The sequence below is a fragment of the Podarcis vaucheri genome, assembly GCF_965113315.1.
Source record: "Podarcis vaucheri genome assembly, chromosome: 7".
Classification (NCBI taxonomy): Eukaryota; Metazoa; Chordata; class Lepidosauria; order Squamata; family Lacertidae; genus Podarcis; species Podarcis vaucheri.
This window is the reverse complement of record NC_138765.1, coordinates 42,177,207-42,203,737: the sequence shown is the minus strand read 5'-3', so window position 1 is coordinate 42,203,737 and position 26,531 is coordinate 42,177,207. Positions and strand designations below refer to the sequence as shown.

General features: G+C 45.2%; 1 protein-coding gene across 1 annotated transcript in view; it reads right to left on the bottom strand.

Moving 5' to 3' along the window:
- The window catches only part of AMFR (autocrine motility factor receptor), a 35,560-nt gene extending 9,447 nt beyond the window's left edge, over positions 1-26,113 (bottom strand). The window contains exons 1-9 of the mRNA XM_082232334.1: positions 25,471-26,113; positions 17,575-17,667; positions 10,043-10,207; positions 9,529-9,681; positions 8,177-8,217; positions 6,336-6,468; positions 5,280-5,413; positions 3,241-3,351; positions 192-382 (exon numbers count right to left, since the gene is read on the bottom strand). Of these exons, the coding sequence (XP_082088460.1) occupies positions 192-382; positions 3,241-3,351; positions 5,280-5,413; positions 6,336-6,468; positions 8,177-8,217; positions 9,529-9,681; positions 10,043-10,207; positions 17,575-17,667; positions 25,471-25,734 (1,285 nt within the window). The 5' untranslated portion in view covers positions 25,735-26,113. The remainder of the gene's footprint in view (positions 1-191; positions 383-3,240; positions 3,352-5,279; positions 5,414-6,335; positions 6,469-8,176; positions 8,218-9,528; positions 9,682-10,042; positions 10,208-17,574; positions 17,668-25,470) is intronic.
- Positions 26,114-26,531: the final 418 nt, after the last annotated feature.

Genomic DNA, 26,531 nt, shown 5'->3' with positions numbered 1-26,531 from the left:
AAAAGGAAAGGAAAGGAAAAGGAAAAGGAAAAGGAAAAGGAAAAGGAAAAGGAAAAGGAAAAGGAAAGGAAAGGAAAGGAAAGGAAAGGAAAAGAAAAGAAAAGAAAAGAAAAGAAAAGAAAAGAAAAAAGAATCCTACATTTACAAAGATGTTCAGGCCAAGTCAACTAGTAAAAGGCAAATAAACCAACCATCAAAGTGGAAGAAGTGATTGTGCTGGTTCAGGTGAGGTCTGCCTTCAGCTACTGCCACAGGAGCCAAATTTTCATCCAGGTTCTCCCTTTGGTGATCTTCCCTGGCACGGTGATTGTCAGTGATATTCAGGGACATTCTACAGGTAGGGCAGGAAGTGTCTTGTTCAAGCCAGGAGCGCAGGCATGAGCTACCAATAAATGAGAGGTTTAAGTAAATTTCTTGGGAAGAAGCTACAAAATGTTCATCTGCTCTCAGAAGAAGAAAAAGAATATGCAGTAATTTAGAATAGAGTCATAGAATTGTAGAATTGGCAGGGACCCCAAGAGTCATCTAGTCCAACTCCCTGAAATCGCAGCTAAAGCATCCCTGACAGATGGCCACCTGACCTCTGCTCAAAAACCTCCAGTGAGAGGAGGGTCCATCACAAACCCAGAGGGAGTCTGTTCCATTGCTGAATGGCTTTTACCCTTAGAAAGTTCTTCCTGATGCTGAAACAGAATCTCCTTTCTTGTAACTTGAAACCATTGGGTTCAGGTCCTGCCCTCTGGAGCAGGAGAAAATAAGCTTGATCCCTCTTCCATGTGTCAGCCCTTTAGATATTTGAAGGTGGCCATAATATCGCCTTTCAGTCTCCTCCAGGCTAAACATAATTATTATGGTACCCCTGGAAAACCAACAAACTTAAGGTGGTGCAACCTTTTGGGGTAGTTGTTTTTGAGACTTACTGCTGCACTAGTTGCTTCCCATTAATAACATTCTGAAATTTGACTTGCCACCTACAATGCAAATAATTGTTTAATAGGTTATTCTAGACTCCTATGCACTGTGCATTGCAGCCAAGATATGCTAGCCACCACATTCTCTCAAAGTAGGAGTGACCAAGGCCAAAATGTGTGGGCTCCGATGGATAAGGAAAAGGGTTGACTAGCATTTTTCTCATATTATAACCAGCATGCTACCCCACTCTCAAGGCATATTGTGACTTAAGGCAACCAAAATCACTTGTTTCATTATACTAGAACCCAATAATTTGAAGCATAAGCTGGCTTCATAGAAAAGCAATGCTACCCTTTCAGGTATGTGGAAAAGCAGCTCTGAAGGGGTGTGGCCCAAGTTTCTCAGAGGAGTAAATGTGTCTGCTGGTAGTGGCTAATTATCTTATTAGAGGCTCCTTGAAACGTTGACAAATACTTTTGACACAGCTTGTAATGAATGACAACAAACTAGTCCCTGGTTTCTATTCTCCTCCAGTTTGTTACTGATGACATAAGTAGAAGCAACTGCCAAAAGATGCCAACCCAAATGACACACCTATCAAGGAATACTTCATATATTGCATAAGACATGTCTGGTATTTTTCTGGGATATGAAAAGGGTTCCTATCGTGTGTTAATCACTGACACAAAAGCGATTAGGTTGACCAGAAGCATGGATTGTAATCCAAAATGGGACAGAGTTTGCATTTTTCAATGTCATCCCATTTCAGATGATGATGGTGCAAAAGCAGTTAAGAAAGAGGCAGATTCTGTTGTTGCTGATGATAATGCTGATGCCAACATAGATTCTGATGATGACACAGATTATCAAAGTCCAAAAGCCTCAGATGAGTCTGACACTGATTCAGACACAGCACCTTCATTTACTTTAGGTCATCATTCTCCCAAGGAGGAGGAGACACCAGACCCAGAGGACCAGAGAGTCTTGCACAGATCTAAAAGAACTACAAAGGCCATATCACCTAAACGATTCTCCAAAGAGTTTGCTAAAGCTGCTGTTACTAGCAACTCTGGTGCAGTTTTTGAACCAGCCAACTACAAAGAGGTGGAAGGTCTCTGGGAGTGCTTTTCCAGCTCGCCTGGCCCAGTCGGGGCTGAAGAGGTTGAGCCCAGTCGTTGGCACTGGCTCAAAGGCGAAGCTGACAATGTCCTGTTGGATAAGACTCAATGTTTACCCAGTCCAGCAACCTGCCTCCAAGAGTAGCCAGACAAAGGCTTCCACAAAGCCCACCAGCAAGGTATGATGGCAATAGCCTGCCATTAAGTTTGCCCCTCCAGCAAGAGGCATTCAGCAGAACCTGGCGAAGAACCCCTATCCTTCATGAATGTGGCTAATAAATCAGTTTTTAAAAATCTAATACTGCAGTCCTAACTACACTTACCTGGAGGTAAGACCCATCTAATGCAATAGGAATTACTCCTGAGCAGACAAGGTTAGGATTGCACTGTAAACCAGAAGGGTGTGTGTATGTCCTTGGTAAATAGCGTTATTCCCGTATCCAAATGTACTGGGGGATGGGTGGGAATACATTGCATGAAATGGTACACAAGTCTGATAACCAACAGAATGTTAAGCCCTTTTGAAATCCCAATATTTCATGAATACCAAATCAAGCAACATGCTCGCTCCTTACATGCAGACATAGAATGATCTGATATGAGGTCAGGTAAGGTTTTAACCATTAATTTGCTGACTTTGTTATTAAGTGTGGCTGAGCAGCTACATTGGTTGACTGCTGTAAACCACCTTGTGAGGGTTACAAGGTAGGATGGACTATGCACAGCCTTCCAGAGTTGTTAAAACTGTATCTCCGACCTGAAGTTATTGACAATGTTGAAAATCTGGGCTGCAAGTATTTAGGTGCTGGAGATGTGCCACGTTGGAGACCACTTGTACTATGTAAGATGTAGAGGGGGAAATGTGCATTTTTTAAAGTACTGAGAAGATTGCACTATCAATGTTGGCTTCTGTACATTAAACAAATTTTTGCAGTCCTGGATAAGTATATAAAAACTCTGTCCCGTGAATTCTGTTAGAAGACTACATTCCTATGTCACAGTCTACACTGGGTACAGCCAGAACAGGACAGGCAACTCCTCCATGACTTTTAACAAGGAAAATCAGTATATATAGTGTTGAATTTGTTTTTCTTAAAAAAAAAAAAAATATGAAAATGACAAAATGAGTGTCTAGTGAGATTCAACCATTAACTACAGACAATTAGAGCACACTACTTGTTCTACCCTGGTTTGCTCCCCAGGTGCGTACTTATGGAAAAGATGCCCACAAGGGAGTTTACGTGCAGCTTGCATGGAATCCCAGCAGATGGCACAGTCGTCATTGTTGGTTGCCAGCTCTTCAGGTGTTGCCACCGCAAACCTAGAAGAGAAATGAAGATTATGGTTATGATTGATAATAACAGTAATTCTAAACCACTTTATAAAGAAAAAAACCTCACAGCGGTTTACAAGACATTAAAACCTCAGATAAAACATTACTGAAGAAAGTCAAATACCATTAAAAGTATACATTCAAAGCAATGTAATTAACTGGAAACTAATGTATTATCATAAAGATTTCAAAATAAAAGGAGGGCAACTACAGAATGCACATTTAACACAGCAAAGTTAACAAAAATAATTATCTTTAATGTTTCATAAGTAGAAATTACTAAAGGAAGTTAAACATAAAATGTGCATTTAAAACAGCATAATTAACAAGAGAATAAGATATTATCATAGGCATAGAACATTGCTTCTGCTGACAATCCTGACAATGGTGGTTCATGACAGGTGACGGTTTGATGACCTGGGTCTGGGACCAAGAGACAGCCAAGATGGTCACACCACCATCAGCATATGGCTCTTTACGGTATCTAGCTAGACCAAAATGCCATTGGAGCAAACTGCAACTTGAAGAGGATGCCATTTCAGTGCCTATTTATGCTAGAACTGGGAGACTCAAAATACCTGCTCAGCTAGTTCATCAAGGGCCTCTTCAGAAATAACACCAAGCCATGGCTGGTCATTACAACAGACCCTAAGGAGCTTCAGGCTCCCACTCTGCCACCACCCAGTTGATTTGAAAACAATTAAGACTCGTGAAATTAATCATCCAAGTGACAGCCTTGAAAGAAACACTGATAAGGAAGAATAATACAGTGGTGCCTCGCAAGACGAAATTAATTCGTTCCGCAAGTTTTTTCTTCTTGCGAGTTTTTCATCTTGCGAAGCACGGTTTCCCATAGGAATGCATTGAAAATCAATTAATGCGTTCCTATGGAAACCGCTTGCCAGGCTGGCAGTGCGGAGAAGGGCTTTTCTCCCCACCGCAAGCCTTCAGGACAGGTATGGGAACAGAGGGGAAGGGGCGCAGCGCTTCTCCTCTGTTCCCGGGGCTTGCGGTGGGAGGAGGGTTTTTCCTCCCCACCGCCAACATTCAGAACAGCATTCTGAATGTTGGCGGTGGGAAGGAAAACCCTCCTCCCACCGCAAGTCTTCAGGACAGCCATCCAAAGGCTGGCGCGGGGAGAAGGGCTTTCCGCCCCACCGCCAGCCTTCGGAGCAGCCTTCTGAAGGCTGGCGCGGGGAGAAGGGCTTTCCGCCCCACCGCCAGCCTTCGGAGGAGCCTTCCGAAGGCTGGCGCAGGGAGAAGGGCTTTCCGCCCCACCGCCAGCCTTCGGAGGAAGTCCGAGGACAGTGGGGAAGACGCGCTGCGCTTCCCCGCTGTCCCGGAGATTTCCCTATGGGCTTTCGTCTTGCGAAGGAAGCCCATAGGGAAATTCATTTTGCGAAGCGCCTCCAAAACGGAAAATCCTTTCGTCTAGCGGGTTTTCCGTCTTGCAAGGCGTTCGTCTTGCGGGGCACCACTGTAATAATAAGCCTATCCTTGTTATTAACTACACAACTTTCTGAAGACATCTGAAGGCAGCCCTTTATTGGGAAGATTTTTAATGTTTGACATTCTGCTGTGCTTTTATTATGCTGGAAGCTGCCCAGAGTGGCTGGGGCTGCCCAGTCAGTTGGGCGTGGTATAAGTAATAAATTACCATATCATCACTGGAACTGTGAAGATCAGCAAGTTTACTCCTTGCAAACCAGTTTTGTAACAGTCAGACGGCAAGGAAATTAAGGGTTGTCTCCAACTAAGTTTTACTCGGAACAGACCTACTGAAATTAATGGGCCTAAGTTGGTCATGTTTCGATGCATCTACTCTGAGCATGACTAACACTGGGTACAACCCTAAAAGAGAAGACTGTGAGACTGGACTCTCTCCTAGTCTTGCGCAGTTAGAGGAACTTGCTCACCTTGCTTCCATATTTCCAACCACACGGAGATAGTTCTTGTGGCGACGAAGTCTGCGCTGAACCTCATGGAACAGGTAACGCAGCTGCATAAAGATCACCAGGCTGGCCATCGACAACCAGATATTGCCAAACAGCTTCCAAACAAATGTTTAAAAGAGCATTAAGTAATCCAGCAGCACATAAGTGAAGGTGTGGGTGGACAGGGAGAGAAAGAAGAGAATGGCATGAATGGCATGGTAACACACCAGGCAATAAAAAGACAATGCCAGAAATTAGCCTGCTGTGCATATGGCTCTCTCTTTGAAGTCCCAATGCAGCCACATCCTAAAAGCTGCCACAGCACTCTCTCGGAGTTTACTAGAAACAAGCTGTTCATGGAGTTCTCATTCAGAGTGTTGCTTAGTTTGGGCTTCTCTCCCCCCCCCCCCCCGGGTATTAAGGATGACAACAGCATAGAAACACGGAATTGTAGGGCTGAAAGTGACACAAGGGGTCATTCCGAGAGAAGGTAAAAATGGGTCCCATGTTTCAGGCTGGTTTTAAGGGTAGGCCCAAACAAAGATTATGGCCACTGCAGGCCCCCGCAATTTACAGAGAAAGTATTTTTGAGCCAGTTATTGATTGTAAAATTTGAACCCTATTTCCATCTCTGGGCTATAACAAGGTGGGCTGCCACTAAATGTATTATGATATCAATTATGTGTCACTTGGGAAAAACTTTTAATTTTGAAAAGCAGCAGTGTTATCCATAAATAGAGCTACGCTTGCTGTTTTAACCACAGCAGGTCCCACAATCAGAGAGTCCAGAAGAGAAAGTGGCTCTTCTCTTCTACAGCAGGAAATACTGCAGCAAAAATAGCAATCAAAGCCGAAGTTCTCTCCCACACAGTTCTCTCCCCACATGCTCACAACCCTTCTTTAGTACGGCTTAAGGATGCAGGATGTAACAAGTCATAAATAGTAACAATAAAGGTGTTTTTAAACACTTCTATAAAAGCCAGTTCTATATTATTCCCATTCTATATAGGCCATGATTTATCAGTTAACAATGCATACCAGCATGTGAATGTGATGCATCAGATCCAGGGACAAAAGCATTAGCTCCATGATGAAGTCTGTGTAATAAACGTACGTTCCCTTGCTTTCCCAGGTACCTTCATGGTTGAGATCCCAGAGATGAATGACATACCTAAGTGAGGGAAGGAGTGAACACTGTATTATTTGAAAAGCATTTTGCCAGTTTTAGAAATATCAACATTAATCATTCTTAACACAAACTAGTACATGCCTGCTCACCTAAAGCACATCTGTAAAGAAGGGTTTTACATCATGTGGGCTCTATTCTCCCCTCTCCCCTTACTTGGCCAGGCTAGGAATGACAAAGGCAGGTGGAGTCAAAGCTCAGAGACCCAAGTGTCCTTATTTGAGGAAAATAATGCGATCTCAGTATATTACACCAATCCTGGTCTGGAAGGTGACAACAGGAGAACAGGCCTTTTCTGCAGTGGCTCCCCACTTGTGAAATACTCTCCCCAGGAGACTCGCCAGGTGCCTTCATTACATATCATTAGGCACCAGGAGAAGGCGTTTCTCTATAACTAGGCCTTTGGTTGATTAAACAATCTATGGCCTTTCAGATGTGCTTGTTGAAGTGGGGTTATTGGTTTGTTTTTGTTTTTATTATGTATCTATGTTCTCATTTTGTATTTTTATGTTGTGATCTTTGGATGATGGGCAATATACAAATTTAATAAAATAATTGTGGCTAACAATCTAAGTAAATATTTACAGCTCACACAAGAAGAAATACAAGCATGTGTGTAATGCCAGCCCACCATTCCTGATACAGTCTTTTACATTATTATTTTTTAACTCGTGTGTTTCACAGAGATTCATATTAAGATGGAAGAGATTATGAGTGAATAGATAACATGTTTATATTAAACATTTTGATTCAGATTTGATTTTAAACCCTGGCACTTACTGACAGTTTTTAAATATGAATCTAAATTTTAACACTTTCATTTAAATTAAAAATATCCATTTGGAAAAAAATTAGCCTCCAAAACACATACTGCACCAGAGATATGATCAAAGGAACCTATATAAATTCCATAAACCACTCTGATTTAACTGCATATTTTTTCTACAGAAGTTTGAAGTCCTTAAAGTTACAAAGAAAAAACAGAAAATATTGAGGCAAACAATCTAAGATGTTAAAGGAGGCGGGGAAGGACTCAAGTGTATTATATTTTTCAATTTTCATGTTGATAAAATCAGACATCTTCTTAAGACTGACTCATGTAACTCATTTGCTGAATAAGTAAGAATATAAGAACAGGTGCACCAGCCAGACTGAAATGGTCACTATACCATTAGAAGAAGAGAGTACTAATTTTTAAAAAATTTAATATGAAAATCAGATGTGGTCTTCCATCTCATGATAGTCACTCTGTTTAGCCCTTGGTGTTGATCAATCTGTACATCCTAGTCCTACTGCATGCCTTTTTAGGTACCATAATTTAACCCAAAGTTTCAGAATAACACCATTATATTTTAATATACTAATGTTTTATTCTATGCCTTTTACATAAAACAAAGCATACCATCCTGCAATTCAGCTGTAACCCAGATATTGGCCTCCAACTCCCATCAGCCCCAGTCAGTAGGGTCAAGGGTCAGGAATGCTGGGAGTTGTAGTCCAGCTACTTCTGGAGGGCCAAAGGTTGCCCAATGCCCTTCAATAATTTATTGAAAATAATTGCATGGGTAAATAAAAAACAGAAAAGGAAGAACAATTTGGCAACTGAAGCATGCTCCTCACAACACACATGCTTTATATGTAAAATCAAACACATGCCCTTTGTTCCCTACCTAAACCCCAATCTCTTACTTACCGTAAAATCACATGCACAGTTCTCACAGTAACAAGCAGGGACTGTAGGGAACAAAAAGAGGAAACAATTCACTGGAATTGTTTGAAATCTGATAAGAGAACTAGAAACCTGAGGCAGAGAACTAGAAAAACAATAAAACTGATTTTCCAGACAGACAGGACAAAATGTGCTTCTTAAATTTCAGTATTAAACTTTTGCTAACAAGTCTATGCTGTCTTCCTGCATATGCCCAAGATGGGAAGGAATAAGCTCCAGGAATTAGAAAGGCTCCTTCAGAAGAGAACAGAATGGTACCATACAATAGACGGTCTGTAAGCTCTCCCCCTTGGAGGAGCAGGAAGGGAGCTTCTTGCAAATGGTTCTCATTGTTCTAGGGAACAAGCTTAAGAATGGTTAGAGATGGAAGTGAAAATTGATATAATCATTTGTCATAAGACATAAGAGGATTATATTTCTTTCAGATTTCCATTTATTTTTTAAAAGGTCAGAGCCACAAGTAGTAGCTTGTTGTATAAGGAAATAAGGAAATAATAAGCCACGTATAAAAAGAGATGTCCTTGATGGCTGAATTTGGTACAACTCTGGTGGTGGTGTTGTTAATTAATTAAATTTTCATTTTAAAAACATTGTCTGGTGTCTTTTTTCAGTAATTCCTCCTCTGCTCACCAAAACTGCTACTACAGGCATTATTGGGCAACTTGTCTCCTCACAAGTTATGGGAGGAGAGCATTTGCATGTGCTACTCTATGTTCAAATAAGCATAATTCCATTGGTTATGATGGTTGAGACTGATGGGGGTTGTAGTCCAAAACACCTGAAAGGCACTAGCATGTAGAAGATTGCTCTTGCGAACATTATTTTCTTTTCTAAACAACTGCTAAGTCATTTAAATTTAGATTTTTCTCTTTCCTTTCCTTCTCTTATACTCATTCAGTTTAGGGGACTCCTGGAGATCAAAGGGCTCACAAACTCAGTTATGAATGAATGCTGTAAATCATCTTGAATTAAAATATATTTTAGAACCCTTAATTTAGAACCCTCTTCCACCCTTAATACAGATGGCAATTATTTCAAACAGGCTACATTCACCAATTTTTCATATAGTGGCTTAAGTTTTCCTAAGCCCAGACAACAGAATGTTAACTGCTCACACTGCTTTCTGCAAAAAATATTCATAATCTTGAGCATAAAAATGCAGTAAGCCCTATTCAGTGGATACTCTATGAATCAAAAATAAATTCTGATATATTCTGCTAGAGAATTAGAGCATACACAAACAAGGTTGCACAAATAAAACAAGGCTAACCAGAAAAAGTTGAGCACATTAATCTCACACTAACAAGAAATCTCACCTCTGCTGCCATGAAAGATAATGTGTGCATTCCATGGGTATAGCCAATAATACCACACACAACTGCTAGTCCACAGCAGGAAAGAAGCATAGCTACTAGCAGGGTCAGGACTCTGATGTGGCTGTTCATTGGTGTGGTGGGTGAAAAGGAGAGCTGAAATATACAAATGAAGGCATTGGAAAACTCCAGTTGCTCCTATTTACTTCCAAAACACATTGAATTCCTGCAGAGCCAAAGTATGTTAAAGAACTTGAAAAAAAGCACATAAAACTGGCACATATACTGAACTCTCAAGCGCAACTTGAACAGGAGGTATATGCTGAAAAGCCTTCCAGTATTTATTTGTTCTTTACCATAGAGGTGATCGACAAGCTCAAGCAAAAATAAACAACTCAAACTGATTTCCATCATTTAATCTACGTATCAACTTTAGATTTCTTTGGCAAGGGAATACATACACTCCTGTATAAAAGAACCCTCATCCTCAACTTCAAACCACCAGCCAAAAACTTACATATTCAAACCTATCCTTGCAGAGCTGAACCATAAGATGCAGAAACACGAGCCCGGAGAACCAAAGGCACCACATGACCACTTCTTCCACCGTCTGAACATTTAGTACACCAAAAATAAAGATGAACTTGTAGAAGATGAAGTTCCAAAATTTATCCTTGAGATGCTGAAAGAGATTTGTACATGTAGTTAAAAAGAGTTCTTCAAGAATGGAGCTACTGACACACACATGAAAACAGCTGTGAAAGCTATTATGCTGAGGGGTTATCCCCACATTCTTAGCTAAGAATCTACCTTAGATGTGGAGCTTTGTCATCTAACCCTCAAAGCCATTGATTCTTTAAAATGCAAAAGGTCCTTGCTAGCAAGTAAGAGATAGAAAAATATGGTGCAGGCTATACTCTTAAGACAGGATTAGTCAAAGTGTTGCCTTCCAGATTGTGTGGACTACAACTCCCATCAACCCCAGATAGCTTGGCCAATGATCACAGATAATGATAGTTGTAAGCCACAAATTCTGGAGGATACTACAAAAATGGTGGATTATTTAAAAAATCAGTCAAAAACCTGGTCTACACAAACCCCACAAGGGTACGTATTACTACTCGGATTGCACATGTACATGCTGCAAGTTCAAGAACTATTGAGAAATTGGGTCTTTTCCTCTGTAATCAGGATGTTGTTGCTTGTTAGGCTGCTTGAAAAATCTAGTCTATGGCTTAATGAGGGTGGCCAAAGTCTCTTAGGTTTCATTTTCAAACCCATAATTCATTTTACATAAGCATAACTCTTCTTCCTCTATTAACATTATATATATATATATATATATATATATATATATATATATATATATATGCAGGTTTTGGTGTCTTCGGGTGTCTTCCCGTGTAAGAGTCAGGGTGTCTGTGCGACGTTTCGACGAGGTCTCACTCGTCATCTTCAGGCTGGTGCTTTCGGCTTCTTGTTACTGGAAGCCGAAAGCACCAGCCTGAAGATGACGAGTGAGACCTCGTCGAAACGTCGCACAGACACCCTGACTCTTACACGGGAAGACACCCGAAGACACCAAAACCTGCATTCCTGTACCCGTGAAAATCTACGAAAGCAAATATATATATATATATATATATATATATATATATATATATATATATATATGCAGGTTTTGGTGTCTTCGGGTGTCTTCCCGTGTAAGAGTCGGGGTGTCTGTGCGACGTTTCGACGAGGTCTCACTCGTCATCTTCAGGCTGGAGCTTTCGGCTTCTTGTTCCAGTAACAAGAAGCCGAAAGCTCCAGCCTGAAGATGACGAGTGAGACCTCGTCGAAACGTCACACAGACACCCCGACTCTTACACGGGAAGACACCCGAAGACACCAAAACCTGCATTCCTGTACCCGTGAAAATCTTCGAAAGCATATATATATGTCAGGGAACTGACATCGGAGGAAAGGGAAGTGGTAAGGCTCCCAGAGACTGGGAGAGAGTCAACAGCCAAAGCAGGGACCAGCAGGGGGAGCGCGGGGTCTCTGGAGGAGGATCTCAGTAATGCTGAGAGAGACGCAGCAGCCCAGGCAGGAAGCAGCAGGGGAGAGAAAGGGGTGAGAGACACTTCGAGCGAAAATAGCGGGGAGGTGTCAGAAGCTACTGCAGGGAGACCCATGCTTCGCCGGAAGCTGCCACGTCGTGAGTCCAGGAGACGCGTTTCCGTTAAGGAACTTCTTTGCTGGAAGCGCTTCCGCAGACAGCCACTGTCAGACACTACTAGTGACTAGAGCAGACATGTCTGAGGAGCTCTGTCACACACAGAGGTTTGTGGGGTCGCACAAACTCTGAAGGGGCACAATTTTAAGCACAAGCAGCTAACCATCCCCTGACAGCAGTCTGACAGTCTCTGTACGCTGCCTGTGCAGGAGAAAGCATCATGAGCAACCCAGTCGGAACCGGAGACGCAGGGGTTGGAGCTGGTCCAAGCTTGGAAGAAAGGTATCAAGCTCTGGAGGTCCAACTTGCGCTGCAGACGGCGAGGCTCGAGGAGAGAAGGGCTCAGGATGCTGACAAAAAGGGGAGAACCACTCAGTTCCCCAGAAAGGTACCAGGATTGGTGCAGAAGTTTGGGGGGGACCCCAAGGATTACCATGCCTTTAGGACTGAGATGCAATATGCTCTGAATGTGCAGTTTGATGAGTTCCCTGATGAGGAATCGCGAGTTGCGTTCGTAATTGGGCATCTTGAGAAGGGGGCGCGGGACTGGGTTCGACCCCTGATGGCAACGCACAACGATATCCTAAAGGACACTATGAAATTCTTTCGTGCAATGGATATCATGTTTTCCAGCGATATGGAGGAAGGGTTGGTACGCAGACAGCTAATGGCTTGCAAGCAGGGAAGCAGATCTGTCCGTGAGTACTGGACTGAATTTACCATGCTGATTCACAGATTGGGGTGGGATTTATCGGCGGCACCCATTCAGATGCTATTTGAAGAAGGTCTTTCTTCAGCTGTGAAAGACGAGCTGGCCAGGAGCCCCAGGGCGGGGTCTATGGATCAGCTGACCAAATCTGCGCTGACCATTGGAGCGCGCCAGGAGGCAAGAGCCTTGGAGAGGCGGGAAGGGAGAGGGGAACGTTGGAAGGAGTTACACATTCCAGACATTCCTGAGCCAGCTTTCCCGCCGGCAGAGCCGATGGAAATCGGAACAGCCCGCGCGCGCGCAGTTTCAAAGCCCAGTGAGGGGGCGAAGAAGGAGGGAAAGGGAGCCCGGAAATGCTATCTCTGCCAACAGCCAGGCCACTTTGCCAGAGTCTGCCCCCAGAGGAAGGAATGGCAAGGGATGGTGGGAGCTGTTGAGGGGGAAGAGCAGGGAGAAACGGAGCAGGTAAAAGCCAACGCCTGGTTGCCAGCAGGGCACTGCAGCCAGGCCAAAGAGCAGTGAAAGTGCCCCTTCCCCAAGTGCCAGTGCCAGAAGCTCCTCGACCTGCTCTAGTGCTTGAAGTGTCTCTAGAGCTGCAAAATGGACACCCCCTAAAAATAAAGGCGCTGTTGGACTCAGGCAGCTCCTGCAATTTCATGAGCAAGGAGTTTGCTGCTGAGCACCAGATACAGACTATCCCTTTAAGCAACCCCCTGCAGGTGACCACGATTGATGGCAGGGAACTGTTGGGAGGAGGCGTCAGCTTGCAGACCGTCCCAATGATAATGAGGGTGGCAAGGCACACAGAACTGATAGCGTTTAATGTGGCCACCTTGGGAGGCGCTCCCATTATTTTGGGAATGAGCTGGCTAGCCCTACATGATCCGCTGGTGGGCTGGCATCAAAGAGTGGTTTCCTTCGGTTCAGCACATTGCTTGGAACACTGCAGGGGGGAAAAGGGGTCAGCAGGGGCCCAAGCCACCCTAGCAGGGACGGAAGTGATGGAGAAGGGGAAGGTGCCACCACAGTATGCTGATCTCAGCGACGTGTTCAGCGAGAAGGAAGCGGACCAACTACCCCCGCATAGGCCCTTTGATTGCCAGATCAATTTACTCCCTGGAGCACAGTTTCCTGTAGGCAAGTTGTATGCCATGTCAGACAGGGAGATGCAGGAGTTGCGAGCGTTCATTGACAAGAACCTGAAGAGAGGCTTCATCAGAGAGTCCAAGGCAGCGGGGGGTAGCCCAGTGTTTTTTGTGGATAAAAAAAACACGGACAAGCCGAGGCTGGTATGTGACTTTCGGGCCCTAAATGCAGTGACAGAGCCGGCGGCTTTTCCTATGCCCAGGATTGATGATATTTTGACCAGGGTGCGAAAAGGAAAGATTTTTACAAAGCTGGACCTAAGGGGGGCGTACAACCTGATACGTATAAGGAAAGGGGATGAATGGAAGACCACCATGTTCACCCCTTTGGGGGCATTTGAATACCTCGTTATGCCTTTTGGATTACAAACAGGCTCCGCGTGTTTTCAAGCCTTTATGAACCATGTACTGGGGCCTTTGCTCTACAAGAATTGCGTGGCCTTCTTAGATGACGTGTTGGTGTATTCGGAGAATGAGGAGCAACATGTGAGAGACGTCAGAGAAGTGTTGAGCAGGCTGCAAGCCAACAAATTGTGGGTGAAACTGGAGAAGTGTCAGTTTCATACCAAGGAGGTGGAATTCCTGGGGTACCGCTTGTCAGACAAGGGGTTGGCCATGGACCCCGGCAAGGTTCAAGCGGTGCTGGAATGGAAAACACCCAAGACCAAGAAGGATGTGCAGAGGTTCCTAGGGTTTGGAAACTTTTATCGTAAGTTCATCCGAAACTTCGCCCACCTGACGGCGCCCATCACGGACTGTCTCAGCAGCAAAAAGAAGTTTGTTTGGACGGGGGAGGCGGAGCGAGCGTTTGAGGAACTGAAAAGGGCCTTCGCCTCTGACGAACAACTTCTACATGTGGATTTACAAAAAAAGCTGAGGGTCGAAACAGACGCTTCTGACAGAGCCATAGGGGCGGTGCTTCTTCTGCAGCCGGGGAAGGAGGGGTCAGAGTGGCGACCGTGTGCCTTCTTTTCGCGAAAGCTGAACAAATCTGAGAGAAACTACACGGTGCACGACCGGGAACTTCTTGCGATTTATGAGGCCTTCCGGAGATGGAGGCACCTACTAATTGGTGCACAACAGAAGGTGCAAGTGTGCACGGACCATAAGAATCTAGAGTATTGGAGAACTGCGCGAGTGCTCAACCAAAGGCAGTTGAGATGGGCCCAGGAGTTCTCCAAATTTAACTTTGAGATTTGTTACGTACCAGGCCCGGAGAACGTTAGGGCGGACGCTCTCTCACGCAAACCTGAATATTTGGAGGGAGAGGGTGCACCCGAAGAGACCCATGTTATTCCCGAGGACCGCTGGGTGTGTGGGGCGGCTTTGGTGGGGCAAAGGGAACTGGTAGAGGGAACGGTGCAGGATGAATACGCCCAGGACAAACTCAGGGGTCTCAGGAGGGAGGGAGACAAACCCGGGGGTTTTGAGGAGAGAAACGGGGCGTTGTACTACAAGGGAGCGTTATACATACCTGAAGGGGAATTGAGGGAAAAGGTACTCAAGCAACTGCACGATAGCCCCACAGCAGGGCATTTTGGGCAACACAAAACCATGTGGCTGGTTACCAGGAAATTCTGGTGGCCCAAGGTCAGGGAAGATGTGCGTGAATATGTGAGAGGGTGTGACCGATGTCAACGAGCCAAGGGGGAGAGGCGGGCACCGGCAGGTTTATTAGAACCACTACCCACGCCGGAAAGACCATGGGAGGCAGTGGCAATAGATTTCATGACTGATCTGCCCAGGTCCAAAGGGAAGACAGCCATTATGGTTGTGGTAGACCTGTTAACCAAGATGGCCCACTTTATAGCCTGCTCACATGCGGTCACAGCAGAAGAAACCGCTAAATTGTTTGTGGAAAATGTGTTTAGGTTGCATGGTGCCCCCTTGAGGGTGGTTTCGGACCGAGGGAAACAATTTACTTCCAGGTTCTGGAGGAAGCTCATGAGCTTATTGCACGTAGAGGTGAATTTTTCCACTGCCCGTCATCCAGAAACCAATGGGCAGGCGGAAAGAGCTAATGGTGTCCTCCAGCAATATTTGAGGTGTTATGTGAATGACAGAGAGAATGATTGGGTGGAGAAGCTGGCGTTGGCAGAATTTGCCTATAACAATGCAGAGAACGTGTCCACGGGGATGAGCCCTTTTTTGGCCAATCACGGGTGTCATCCCCGAGCCTTCCCAGGGGGGGAGGGGGAGAACTGGAGCGTTCCTGCCGCAGAACAGTTCGTTGAAGAAATGGAAGCGATCCATCTCCAGCTCCAACTTAATTTAAACAGGGCGAAGGAGGAATATAAGAGGCAGGCAGACAAAACCAGAAGGGAAGGGGAAAGCATTAGGGTGGGGGACCAGGTGTGGCTGTCCACCCAAGGGTTACCATTTAAAGGAGGTTGTAAGAAGTTAAGACCCAAAAGATTGGGCCCATTTGAAGTCACGCAACAGGTCAACCCAGTGGCTTTCAGACTCCGGTTACCGAACCACATGAAGTTGCACCCAGTGTTCCACAGATCATTGCTGTCACCGTATATAGGGGACAGAGAGGGGAGGGTCAATAGGGGACCAGCTATGGAGGAAAAAGAACACAGCTACCATGTAGCGGAGATTCTCGATTCCAGGTGGAGGGGAGAGCAAGTAGAGTATTTGGTAATGTGGGAAGGGGAGCCGGAGTCGGAAAACACCTGGGTCAGGGCAGAGGATGTAGATGACGAGGTTTTGATTGAAACTTTTCATCAGAGATTCCCTAGAAAACCCCAGCCAGTGGCAAGGTTCCGGAGGGAATACTTCGCCACCACCGACGACGAAGAAGAGTTGGAGGGGTTCGCTGATTCCGAGGTGGAGGAGGATTCAGCGAGTCGGAACGAAGACCGATGGAGGGAATTGTTCGAGACGTCTGAAGATGAAGAGGATTCTTTTAGGGGTTTCAGCTCCTCACCGCCCAGAGGAGAAAGTAGGGGCGGGGGAGAGGGGGGCCCTGGAGGGGAGGTGGATGTCAGGGAACTGACATCGGAGGAAAGGGAAGTGGTAAGGCTCCCAGAGACTGGGAGAGAGTCAACAGCCAAAGCAGGGACCAGCAGGGGGAGCGCGGGGTCTCTGGAGGAGGATCTCAGTAATGCTGAGAGAGACGCAGCAGCCCAGGCAGGAAGCAGCAGGGGAGAGAAAGGGGTGAGAGACACTTCGAGCGAAAATAGCGGGGAGGTGTCAGAAGCTACTGCAGGGAGACCCATGCTTCGCCGGAAGCTGCCACGTCGTGAGTCCAGGAGACGCGTTTCCGTTAAGGAACTTCTTTGCTGGAAGCGCTTCCGCAGACAGCCACTGTCAGACACTACTAGTGACTAGAGCAGACATGTCTGAGGAGCTCTGTCACACACAGAGGTTTGTGGGGTCGCACAAACTCTGAAGGGGCACAATTTTAAGCACAAGCAGCTAACCATCCCCTGACAATATATATATATACACACACACACACACACACCATCCTCCATCAAAATATCTCAGCAGCAATTTCTAACACAAGGATGGTGAGCCTGTGGTCCTCCAGATGTTCTTAGATTACAACTCCCATCAGTCCCAACCAGTGTGGATAATGGTCAGGGATGATGAGAGCTCTAGTGCAACAACATTTGGAGAGCCACAACATCTGGAGAGCCATAGATCCCCCATCTGTTCTCTAATCTAGTATAATCAAAGGCCTCTCAACTTTGGAGCTGAGCCAGTACCTCTCTAAGCAACACAGCCTACGTTTTGAATCTCTGTACTATCTATAATTACCTGAATTGATCTGCATACCATGGTCAGATCAAGATATACCTGTAAGCAAGACTTTATTTTCTATATATAGTGAATGAGGAAGAAGGTTACGTACGAACATATGCCTGGAAGTTAAATATTCCCAGATGAAAAATGAAAATCACAAATCCACCTATCACAAAGTTTTTTGTTAAGTCTACCCACCAGCAAGACCTACAGGCCTTTCTTACCTGTCTTTCACTAACACGGAGGGGACCAAACACAACACCCTGTATTAGTTTAGCAATCAGCATCAAAATACAGCAAGCCGTATTCACCAGTACCTGGAACAAAAAATAAAATATATTTATATGTTATGCCTATCCTGTCTTGAGTCTCCACATGAATTCTCTTCCATTAAAACTCACTGGTTTGGAACCCCCTGGCCAATTTGCCCAACTGATCAAGAACCATGTTTCTCCCAACTGTGATCAGCCTTGGCCTCCTTCAAGTGTTTAGCGGTGTAAAATGGTGGTTATTAGGTTCTCTCCCTCCTAAGCAGATAATATTAAAGGCTACGTATGTTGGAAGTTCCCTGGAAAAGAGGACATCCTAGGATACAAGAAAATACCTCCATAAACCTATGTTATTGTTTTGTTTATACAAATATTTGTATACAGAAATTCATTTCAACAAATCGCAAGGTTGTTTACAATATAAAAATATATAACATGGTAACAAACAAAAACAATACTTCCCCCAGTTTAAAATTCCATACAGTCATACATCGTGTTGCATCCACTTTGTGTTGCATCTTTTCGCGTTATATCCCATGGCAACCCGGAAGTACCAGAACTGGTTACTCCCAGGTTTTGCTGCTCGTGCCCGCGCAGAAGCACTAAATCGCGCTTCATGCCTGCGCAGAAGTGCCAAATTGCACCACACGCCTGCACAGACACAGCACTTTGAGCTGCAGGCATTTCACATTACAGACGGGCCTCCGGAATGGATCCTGTCCGTAACACAAGGTACCACTGTATATTGTTTAATAAGTCAAATAAGAGCATGAACCAAACAACATAAAAATGTGGCTGAGCCAGTTTGCCTTTGCCTTTTTAAATAAAAATGAATGCTGCTCAACGTTCCCAGCTGAACAGACCGCAAGACTCAAGTCTGTGGTTTGTAACCCAGATAGCGCAATGTGAACAACAGTATAATGCCTTTCCAAAATGTCCAATTCTGAAAGCAAAGAGCTATATTTCTTAAAAATTGTGCAACCTAATTTCTACATTTAAAAATACAGTCACACTTACCAGCAAGATTTGTATATAACTAAGTTTACTGCTTCATTCGTAATAGCAGAATTAAACAAGATTTTACATCAATTAAACAAGATTTTACAACAGCCTACAGCTTTCTCAGTCAGTCTCGGGGGGGGGGGGTTCATGGGGTAATGCAGCAAACAGAGGAAAGGCTCCAACTCTCTCATCCATCTGCAGTTTGACCCTTGCTCACTGACTGCATTAGTGCATCATTATAACCAGTGTTGCCAACTAATCATGGCCAGTTGCTTCTGGCGTGAGCAGGAGAAACAAGTCAGAAAGCTGCATTTAAGTTCTGCTTCCCATGACATCTAACTAGGGATTGTGGTCTGTGGCTCCCTAACAAACCAGGGTCACTAGCTGACCTCCAACCATGGTTTGCTGTCCTGGCTTGTTTTTAAGAAATAAACCATGATCCTGGGGAGTTTGACTTTCATGGGAAGCCAAGCTCAATTACAGCTTATTGGTTGGCTTTGCCAGTGGAGGAGCAAATGGGAGCAATCAGGCTGTGTGCAGATTTCTGCCTGTGCAAAAGAAACCACAAAAAATCAGCAACCCTGGTTTGTCATAATGTTACAACATGACCAATTTCTATTGCAAAGATGAAACACAAGACTCCCTTTGCAAGACATAGTAGACGTTGAGATATCTTTGTCAAAGTTATCCTACTATTGTTATTTATGTTGCAATTCATATTTATGACTATTCATAAACACTGAAAAATGTTTAGGAGTTATAGTACTGAAAGTAAATGGTGAGAAAAAGAAAAACATTTTTGCTATAACTTTTTCTTAAAAGACTCTTGATACTGTTAATGCTGGGGCAGCTCACAGTTATAAACAAGTGATGAGAAATAAATAAGTGATGAAAATCTCACTGAACACTGAAGACTTCCCCAGAGGCTGTGAGAAAGGAAAGAGTTTGAATGACACAATTGTAAGGATGCGGGTAATCCTGGTGAGTGATTAATGTCTTCAATTAGCAATCGTTTACAGAATCACCACTGTTCAAATATCAGACAATGATAACATGTGGCTCCTGCTGCGCAATAATACATGCCACTGTTGAAGGCTGGCCAAAGGCACCTGGCATTTCGGGTGTTCATAGAACACTGCTGAATAATATTGAAGACTAACAAGACTAAGTCACCTCCCCGGGATAATACATCTTGCATCTGAATTACCCCCAAAAGACTCATGTGCAAGCTTGCCTCTCCACAATGATTAACGTCTTTTTAACTTGCTTATACAGTTTTTAAAATATGTTTTTGTGTTTTATTGCTGTAAACCACTATGATTATTTTAATTACATAGCAGTATATAAATGTTTTATAAATAAATAAATTTATGAAGTGCAGGATATTCAAGGCTTACAAACTCTTTCAAAAACTGAAACAACTGAAGTGCTCTACCTCTTTATCAGTTAAGTGATATTCTGGGTCAAGTGTGTAATTTCAATTCAGTGAACATTACAGCACAAAAATAATCAGATTGAAATAGCTATACAATGTGAATGGGTCTTCAGTCCTAACCAAGGCAAAGTCAGAATGTTTTGTTACTAGACAGGGGCAGTGATGAGGTTAGATCAGGCTTCCTCAACCTCGGCCCTCCAGATGTTTTGAGACTGCAATTCCCACCCTCCTTGACCACTGGTCCTGCTAGCTAGGGATCATGGGAGTTGTAGGCCAAAAACATCTGAAGGACCGAGATTGAGGAAGCCTGGGTTAGACCCTGAACCTAATGGTCATAGGCCCCCTCCTCTTAGATGGTAACATGTATTACTTCAAATGTGATCAGCCAGTCTTGCTGCATATTGTGGCCCTAGATTTCTGGCCCCAGATCCTGCCCTGACACCACAAATGGACACAGGAGCCTAAGCAAAAGCAATGGATGCAGCTCTTAACTTTGTACAGCAAGGCCATTAAAGACAGAATTCTGCAAATGTTAGAATTCTGTGTGTGTGTGTACACACACACACACACACACACACACTTTTCTCTCTCTATCCAGACAAGGAAAGACACATTCCAGAAAGGAATAATCACTTGAGAATGTTGCAGAGTAGACCTGGTGAGTGTGTGGCATAGAGAAAGTCCCAAGGGCCAGGCAGAGGGCCAGGCCTGGAGGACCACATTCAGACCCCAGGCATGAGGTTCTCCACCTCTGATGTACAGAACTGAACTCTAACTGAACTGAACTCTACCTGCTGTTTTGGCATGAGATTTTATAGGCAATTATCAAATGCATCAAGTACGCTGTCTTATTTCACCTACAAAATCAGGTAAAGCAGATGAGAACTGAGGTGTACAATTTTTGAATGTTAGCTTCAGAATGCAGCCAGCAAAATCTAAGTAGCCTCTGTGTATTTCTCCACACACTCTGGGCAAACATGAAATACATAGCTCAAGCATAATCTTAGCCTGTAGCAATAGGACTGAGGCCACTGATCAGGTTGCATAAGCATTAACAACAACCCCAAGGCAATGACCTTGCTCTACAAGTTTAAAACTGGCCAGAGAATGTTCTGGAAGGCAGATCACTTCATTGACACCAAGGAACTAGCCTGCTCATACCATGCCTGAGGTATACTTAAGATATATTTCCTGTGTCACAAATTGCCAACACTGAACTTGTGTAAGAGCTGTGGGAGATTATGCTGGGGAGATCTAGGAAGCACTGAGTAGGACAAAACTCTATGACCTATGACTCAGGGGCCAAAGTCATTTTATGCAGCTGTTGCTGCCTCCTGAAGCAGACTTTGCTGCCTCCATTGCATCTTCAATGTGCCATCTGGCAGAGCTTTTGCAGGTGTGTGGGGCCCCTTACAGTCTGGTCCAAATGAGGTGGGAGAACTGACAGTAGCTTACTGTGACTTGTTTGCAAAGCATTTGAGGATAAAATCACTTGCATCCACTGGGATCTTGACTCTGCCGTTACATGAGATGAATCTCAAGGAATGTCCAAAGCACTGTCTAGTCCTATTGTTGGATGTGTTTCGGTTAGTAAGGCTCAAGGATGTGGACAAAATACTTGAATGAGTCAGGGCAACCACTTGCACTCTGGACCCTTGCTCCTCTTGGCTGATAACAATGAGCATGATATTCTTCTAGAACAGCTGTCCGATTTAGGGCTGGGTGGCACTGTTTTGCAGTGGTTCCAGTTCAACTTGGATTATTATTTCCAGAGGGTGATACTTGGGGAGGCCCTGTAAAGCATTCAATTTGGGGTTCTATTTTATCCCCTGTGCTGTTTAATCCCCATTCAGTGGTTTCTACATGAAAGCACTGAGTGGGATTATCCAAAGTTTTGAAGTATGTCATCAGCAATATGCTGGTGACACACAGCATTACTTCTCCTTTAGACTTACAAATGTGGCAATGGATGTGCTGGACTGTTGCCTTGTCTCAGTAATGAAATGGATGAGAGCCAACAAACTGAAGCTCAATCCAGGTAACACTAAGTAACTGTTAGCGGGTGGTTCCCTAGATTGGATGGAAGGGAGGTTGCATGCTCGTGATGGGGTTACAATCCCTCTGAAGGAGTGGCTACATAGCCTGGTGGTCAGGTATCCTCAGTAGTGCAGAGTGTCTTCAATAAGCTTTGGCTGGGGGCCCAACTGCATCCTTATATGAACAGGGATAGCCTCAGGTCTGGTATCTATGCTCTGCTAACCTCTAGCTTAGATTACTGCAACATGTTATATGTAAGGTTGCCTCAGAAGACAGGAAAATTCAGCTGGTGCAGAATTCAGTAGCCAGGTTGCTCACTTGGTTTGAGCATATACAGTAACGCCAATCCTGGCCTGACTGCACTGGCTGTCAATCAGTTTCCGGACCCAATTCAAAGTGCTGCTTCTGACCTATAAAGACTTAAATGGCTCAAGATCGCATTACCTCAAGAACCATCTATCCCCATATGAACCAACTTGGACCCTGCAATCATCATCTTAGGCCCTTGTGTGCTTCCTCCACAAGAGGTCTGGAGGGTAGCAACACAAGAATGGTTTTTTTCTGCAGTGGCTCCTCGTTTGTGGAATGCTCTCCCTAGCAAAAATCACCTGATGCCTTCATTACATATCTTTAGGTGCCAGGCAAAAACATTTCTCTATAACCAGGCCTCTAGCTGATTAACATTCTATGGCATCATCATCATCAATGTCTGGGCCCAATTCCTCCCTGTGGAACATCCTCCCTTCAGATGTCAAGGAGATAAAGAATTACACAACTTTTAGAAGACATCTGAAAGCAACCCTGTATCAGGAAGTTTTTATGCTTGACGTTTTTATTATGTTTTTAGATATGCTGTAAGCCACCTAGAGTGGCTGGGGAAACCCAACTAGATGGGCGAGGTATAAATAATAAAATTATTAATTCCTAAATGGTTTAACCTGCAAAGTCCTAAATGGTTCAAGACTGTATCATCTAAAATGAAGCCTGCTCTCATATGACCCTACCTGTAAATTTAAGAACTGTGTCTGAGGTCCTCCTTGTGTGTCTGTTGGTGAAATTATTATTATTATTATTATTATTAGTTGCCCAACTGACTGGGGCTGGATCTAGACACATCAAAGAAGCGTTTCAGTTTAAAGTGTTGTAAATTTAAACAGGGAAAACACTTAGAGAAAAATGAGACTCCAGCTTGCCATCTGGTGGTACAATGTTATATCGCACATAGTAAAAGGTAAAGGGACCCCTGACCATTAGGTCCAGTCATGACCAACTCTGGGGTTGCGGCGCTCATCTTGCTTTTACAATGCATATAAATCACTTTTTCTTTTCCAGTCTAGCTGAGTCCTAGGTTGCCCCAGCCACTCTGGGCAGGAAATCAATTAGGGTGCTGAACACACAACACAGGATCTTTACAATAGTGGTTCTGCAGTTGGAGAACTGTATTCGACTTAATATTTGCTTTGGCCCCTTAAGCCAAATTCAGGAAAGCCATAAACTTATATTTTTACTACTGCCTTTCCTTAAGAGAATTTTGGTAATCTAGTTCAGTATCTTGAATACATTTATTTGTCTGCATCTTCTCAATGCTTCATATTCTGCCTGAGGTTCTACTGTATTTCTTTCTCTCTGTCATTTTGTGAGGACTTGGTCCTGAAAAGCAACTGACAAACAGCCGAAATAAAATTAAAGTCCTGCAGTACCTTGCAAATCCCCTGAACCAGACAACTATGGAGTCAAGATGCTTTGAAATTAGGGATACCCCTTCAGAACAAGGCAAGAAAGAGAATACAAGGCAACCAGGCAACCTTGGAATCAACATTAAATGAACTTTCTTCATTAGCACCACCACGTTCTAGTTACTACACTGCCTCCTTATTCTTCTAGGTGCTGTCTATCATGTATCCCCCAAAACTCCTAGGCCAGCATCCCTCGCTTCCCTAGCTACTCCTTAAAGAATCAAAACCACTTCCAGCAACTACTTTTTTCCACTAAATATTTTCTTAGGGACAATGAATAACCCTTAGTACTCCCTAATCTGCTACTCTGTCCCCACACTTTTTGACCCTTAACGATCTTTACATTTGCCTTTCAGATGCCTTCTCCTGGCAGAAGCTTTATCACTCTGCCAAAAAATGTCCCCCCACCTACTCAGATGTGCAAATAGGAACAGAATGTCAGGGAGCAGTGGGTGACTAGCACCCTCTTCCCCAAACAAGCACATGTAATCCCTGCACTGATCCTTAGGCATACACACCCTATTCCCTGTCATTATACCCACACCATGCCGTGCAGAGTTACTCTCATCACCCTGATGCTACCTTGAACATCCCCTACAACACACACATCCCATAATGTGGGGGAAAGAGAAGTCTATATCCTCTTTCCTAATATTTTCACCAGTGTGTCCCACTATGTCGCTACACCTTGCAAGACCCAACCCTCTGGGCCCACCCCACAAGGACCACATTTCTTTGGGCCTCTTTGAGAGGGAGGAGCATATTGGCCAGGGAATTACTGCTGTGAAGGGTGTCTATGGGGAATAAGATGGGAGATACACCCTACTCCATGGGTAGACAAACTAAGGCCCGGGGGCTGGATCTGGCCCAATCACCTTCTAAATCCAGCCCGCAGACGGTCCGGGAATCAGTGTGTTTTTACATGAGTAGAATGTGTCCTTTTAGTTAAAATGCATCTCTGGGTTAGTTTGGGGGCATAGGAATTCGTTCATTCCCCCCCAAAATATATATATATATATATAGTCCAGCCCCCCACAAGGTCTGAGGGACAGTGGACCGGCCCCCTACTGGAAAAGTTTGCTGGCCCCTGCCCTACTCCCTCCAAACACCTACTCCCTCCAAACATCAGGTGCCCACTCCCCACAATACCCTCCTCTCCTCCAGGCACCTTCTCTTCCGTAAAAAAAGCAAACAAACTCACCAACGGGGCTGGATCCAGACTCAGACATGCTTAAGTGTTAGCGATTTCAGTGGGCCTAGTCCCACAACCTTGCACCCATTAATTTCACTGGGTCTACTCCGAGGACAGCTTCGTGGGATCCAGCCCACCGACCTGAGTGGGGTTGTTGGCTCCCACCCCACATTACCCAGAGGTGTTCCTCCTTTACAGGTGGGCCACTTGTGCCCCATGACTTCTCTCCTTCTCCCCCAAACCGGGCGCCCCTTCCTGCCCCGTCTCCTAATTCGCCCTCAGCAGCCCCGTCCTCCTCGCCCCTTTCTTCGAAGTGATCCCCCTCGCCCACCCCACCCGGGGCCTATTCCCCAGGCCGTCTATCTCCCCCTGACCCCGGGGGTCACGCCTCCCCACCTCCAAGGAATCCCCTCAGGCCCCGCTTAGCCTTCCCTTCCCGGGCGGCTCACCCAGACGCAGAGGCTGTCGGAGAGCAAGTAATAGGCGACGTCCAGGGCGGCCGGCCCGGCCCGCGGCGACAGGTCGCCCTCCTCTCCTTCTCCTCCTCCGGTCTCCTGCTGCAGCCGCACCCCGGGGGGCTCTTCCGTGTGCTCGGCGGCCTGGCTGAGGGCGCGGTAGGCGCTGAGGCTGCTGCCCAGCAAGGCCAGGGCGCTGAGCGCCGTGTAAGTGCGCAAGCTGGGCCAAGGGAAGCGCTCCAAGAAGAGCAGCGGCATCGCGGAGGCCTGGCGGGCTCCAGCCCGGGCTCGCTAGCGCGGTCCGCGGGGTCTCCCGGCAACGGCCTAGCGCCCGCAGGGAGAGGCCTACTCCCGCTGACTCCGGCCCACACGCACGGAACTCAGGAGCGAAAGCCGCGCAGTCGCCCGCCCGCTGCTGGCCGCCCCGGGGCCTCTTCCCGAGCGAATGAGCGCCTCCCTCAGGAGCCCGCCCGCTCCGTCGCGGCAAGCGGAGCGAATCCAGCCCACTGACTCGGAGGCGGAGGCCTCTCCGGCCAGGGGCGAAGGAGACGCTCAGCTTCGGGCTGCGAGAGAAGGCGGACGGCGCTGACTTCGGGGTGGAGGGACGAGACAGGCCGCCCAGCTGAGCCTTCCCCTCCCAGGCAGTGAAGGGGAAATACAGAAAGAGGACGGACAGAGGGAAAGGTGGGTGGATTTGGGGGGAACAGGCCGCGCGGGGCGGGTTTCTTGTCGGAATACGCTGACACATCTAACACAACACACCCCCTACATATATTTTAGACACCTAGACACAGGCAAACACGCACGCTCTGTGCTGTGTGCATATATTAACCACACAAAATATTATTTTAGACACACAATATGTTAGACACACACACTACGGACAGTATACGCACGCTTTATTATTATCAGGCATAATCTATGCCAAAAGTTATACTTCTAATTAAAGTGTATTAATTATATACACAATGTAATGCATGCTTGGGTGTATAATGCTTAGTTTGTTTAAATGTTTAAAATACAGCTTTAGATTTTAACATTGTAACCTTGGTGGT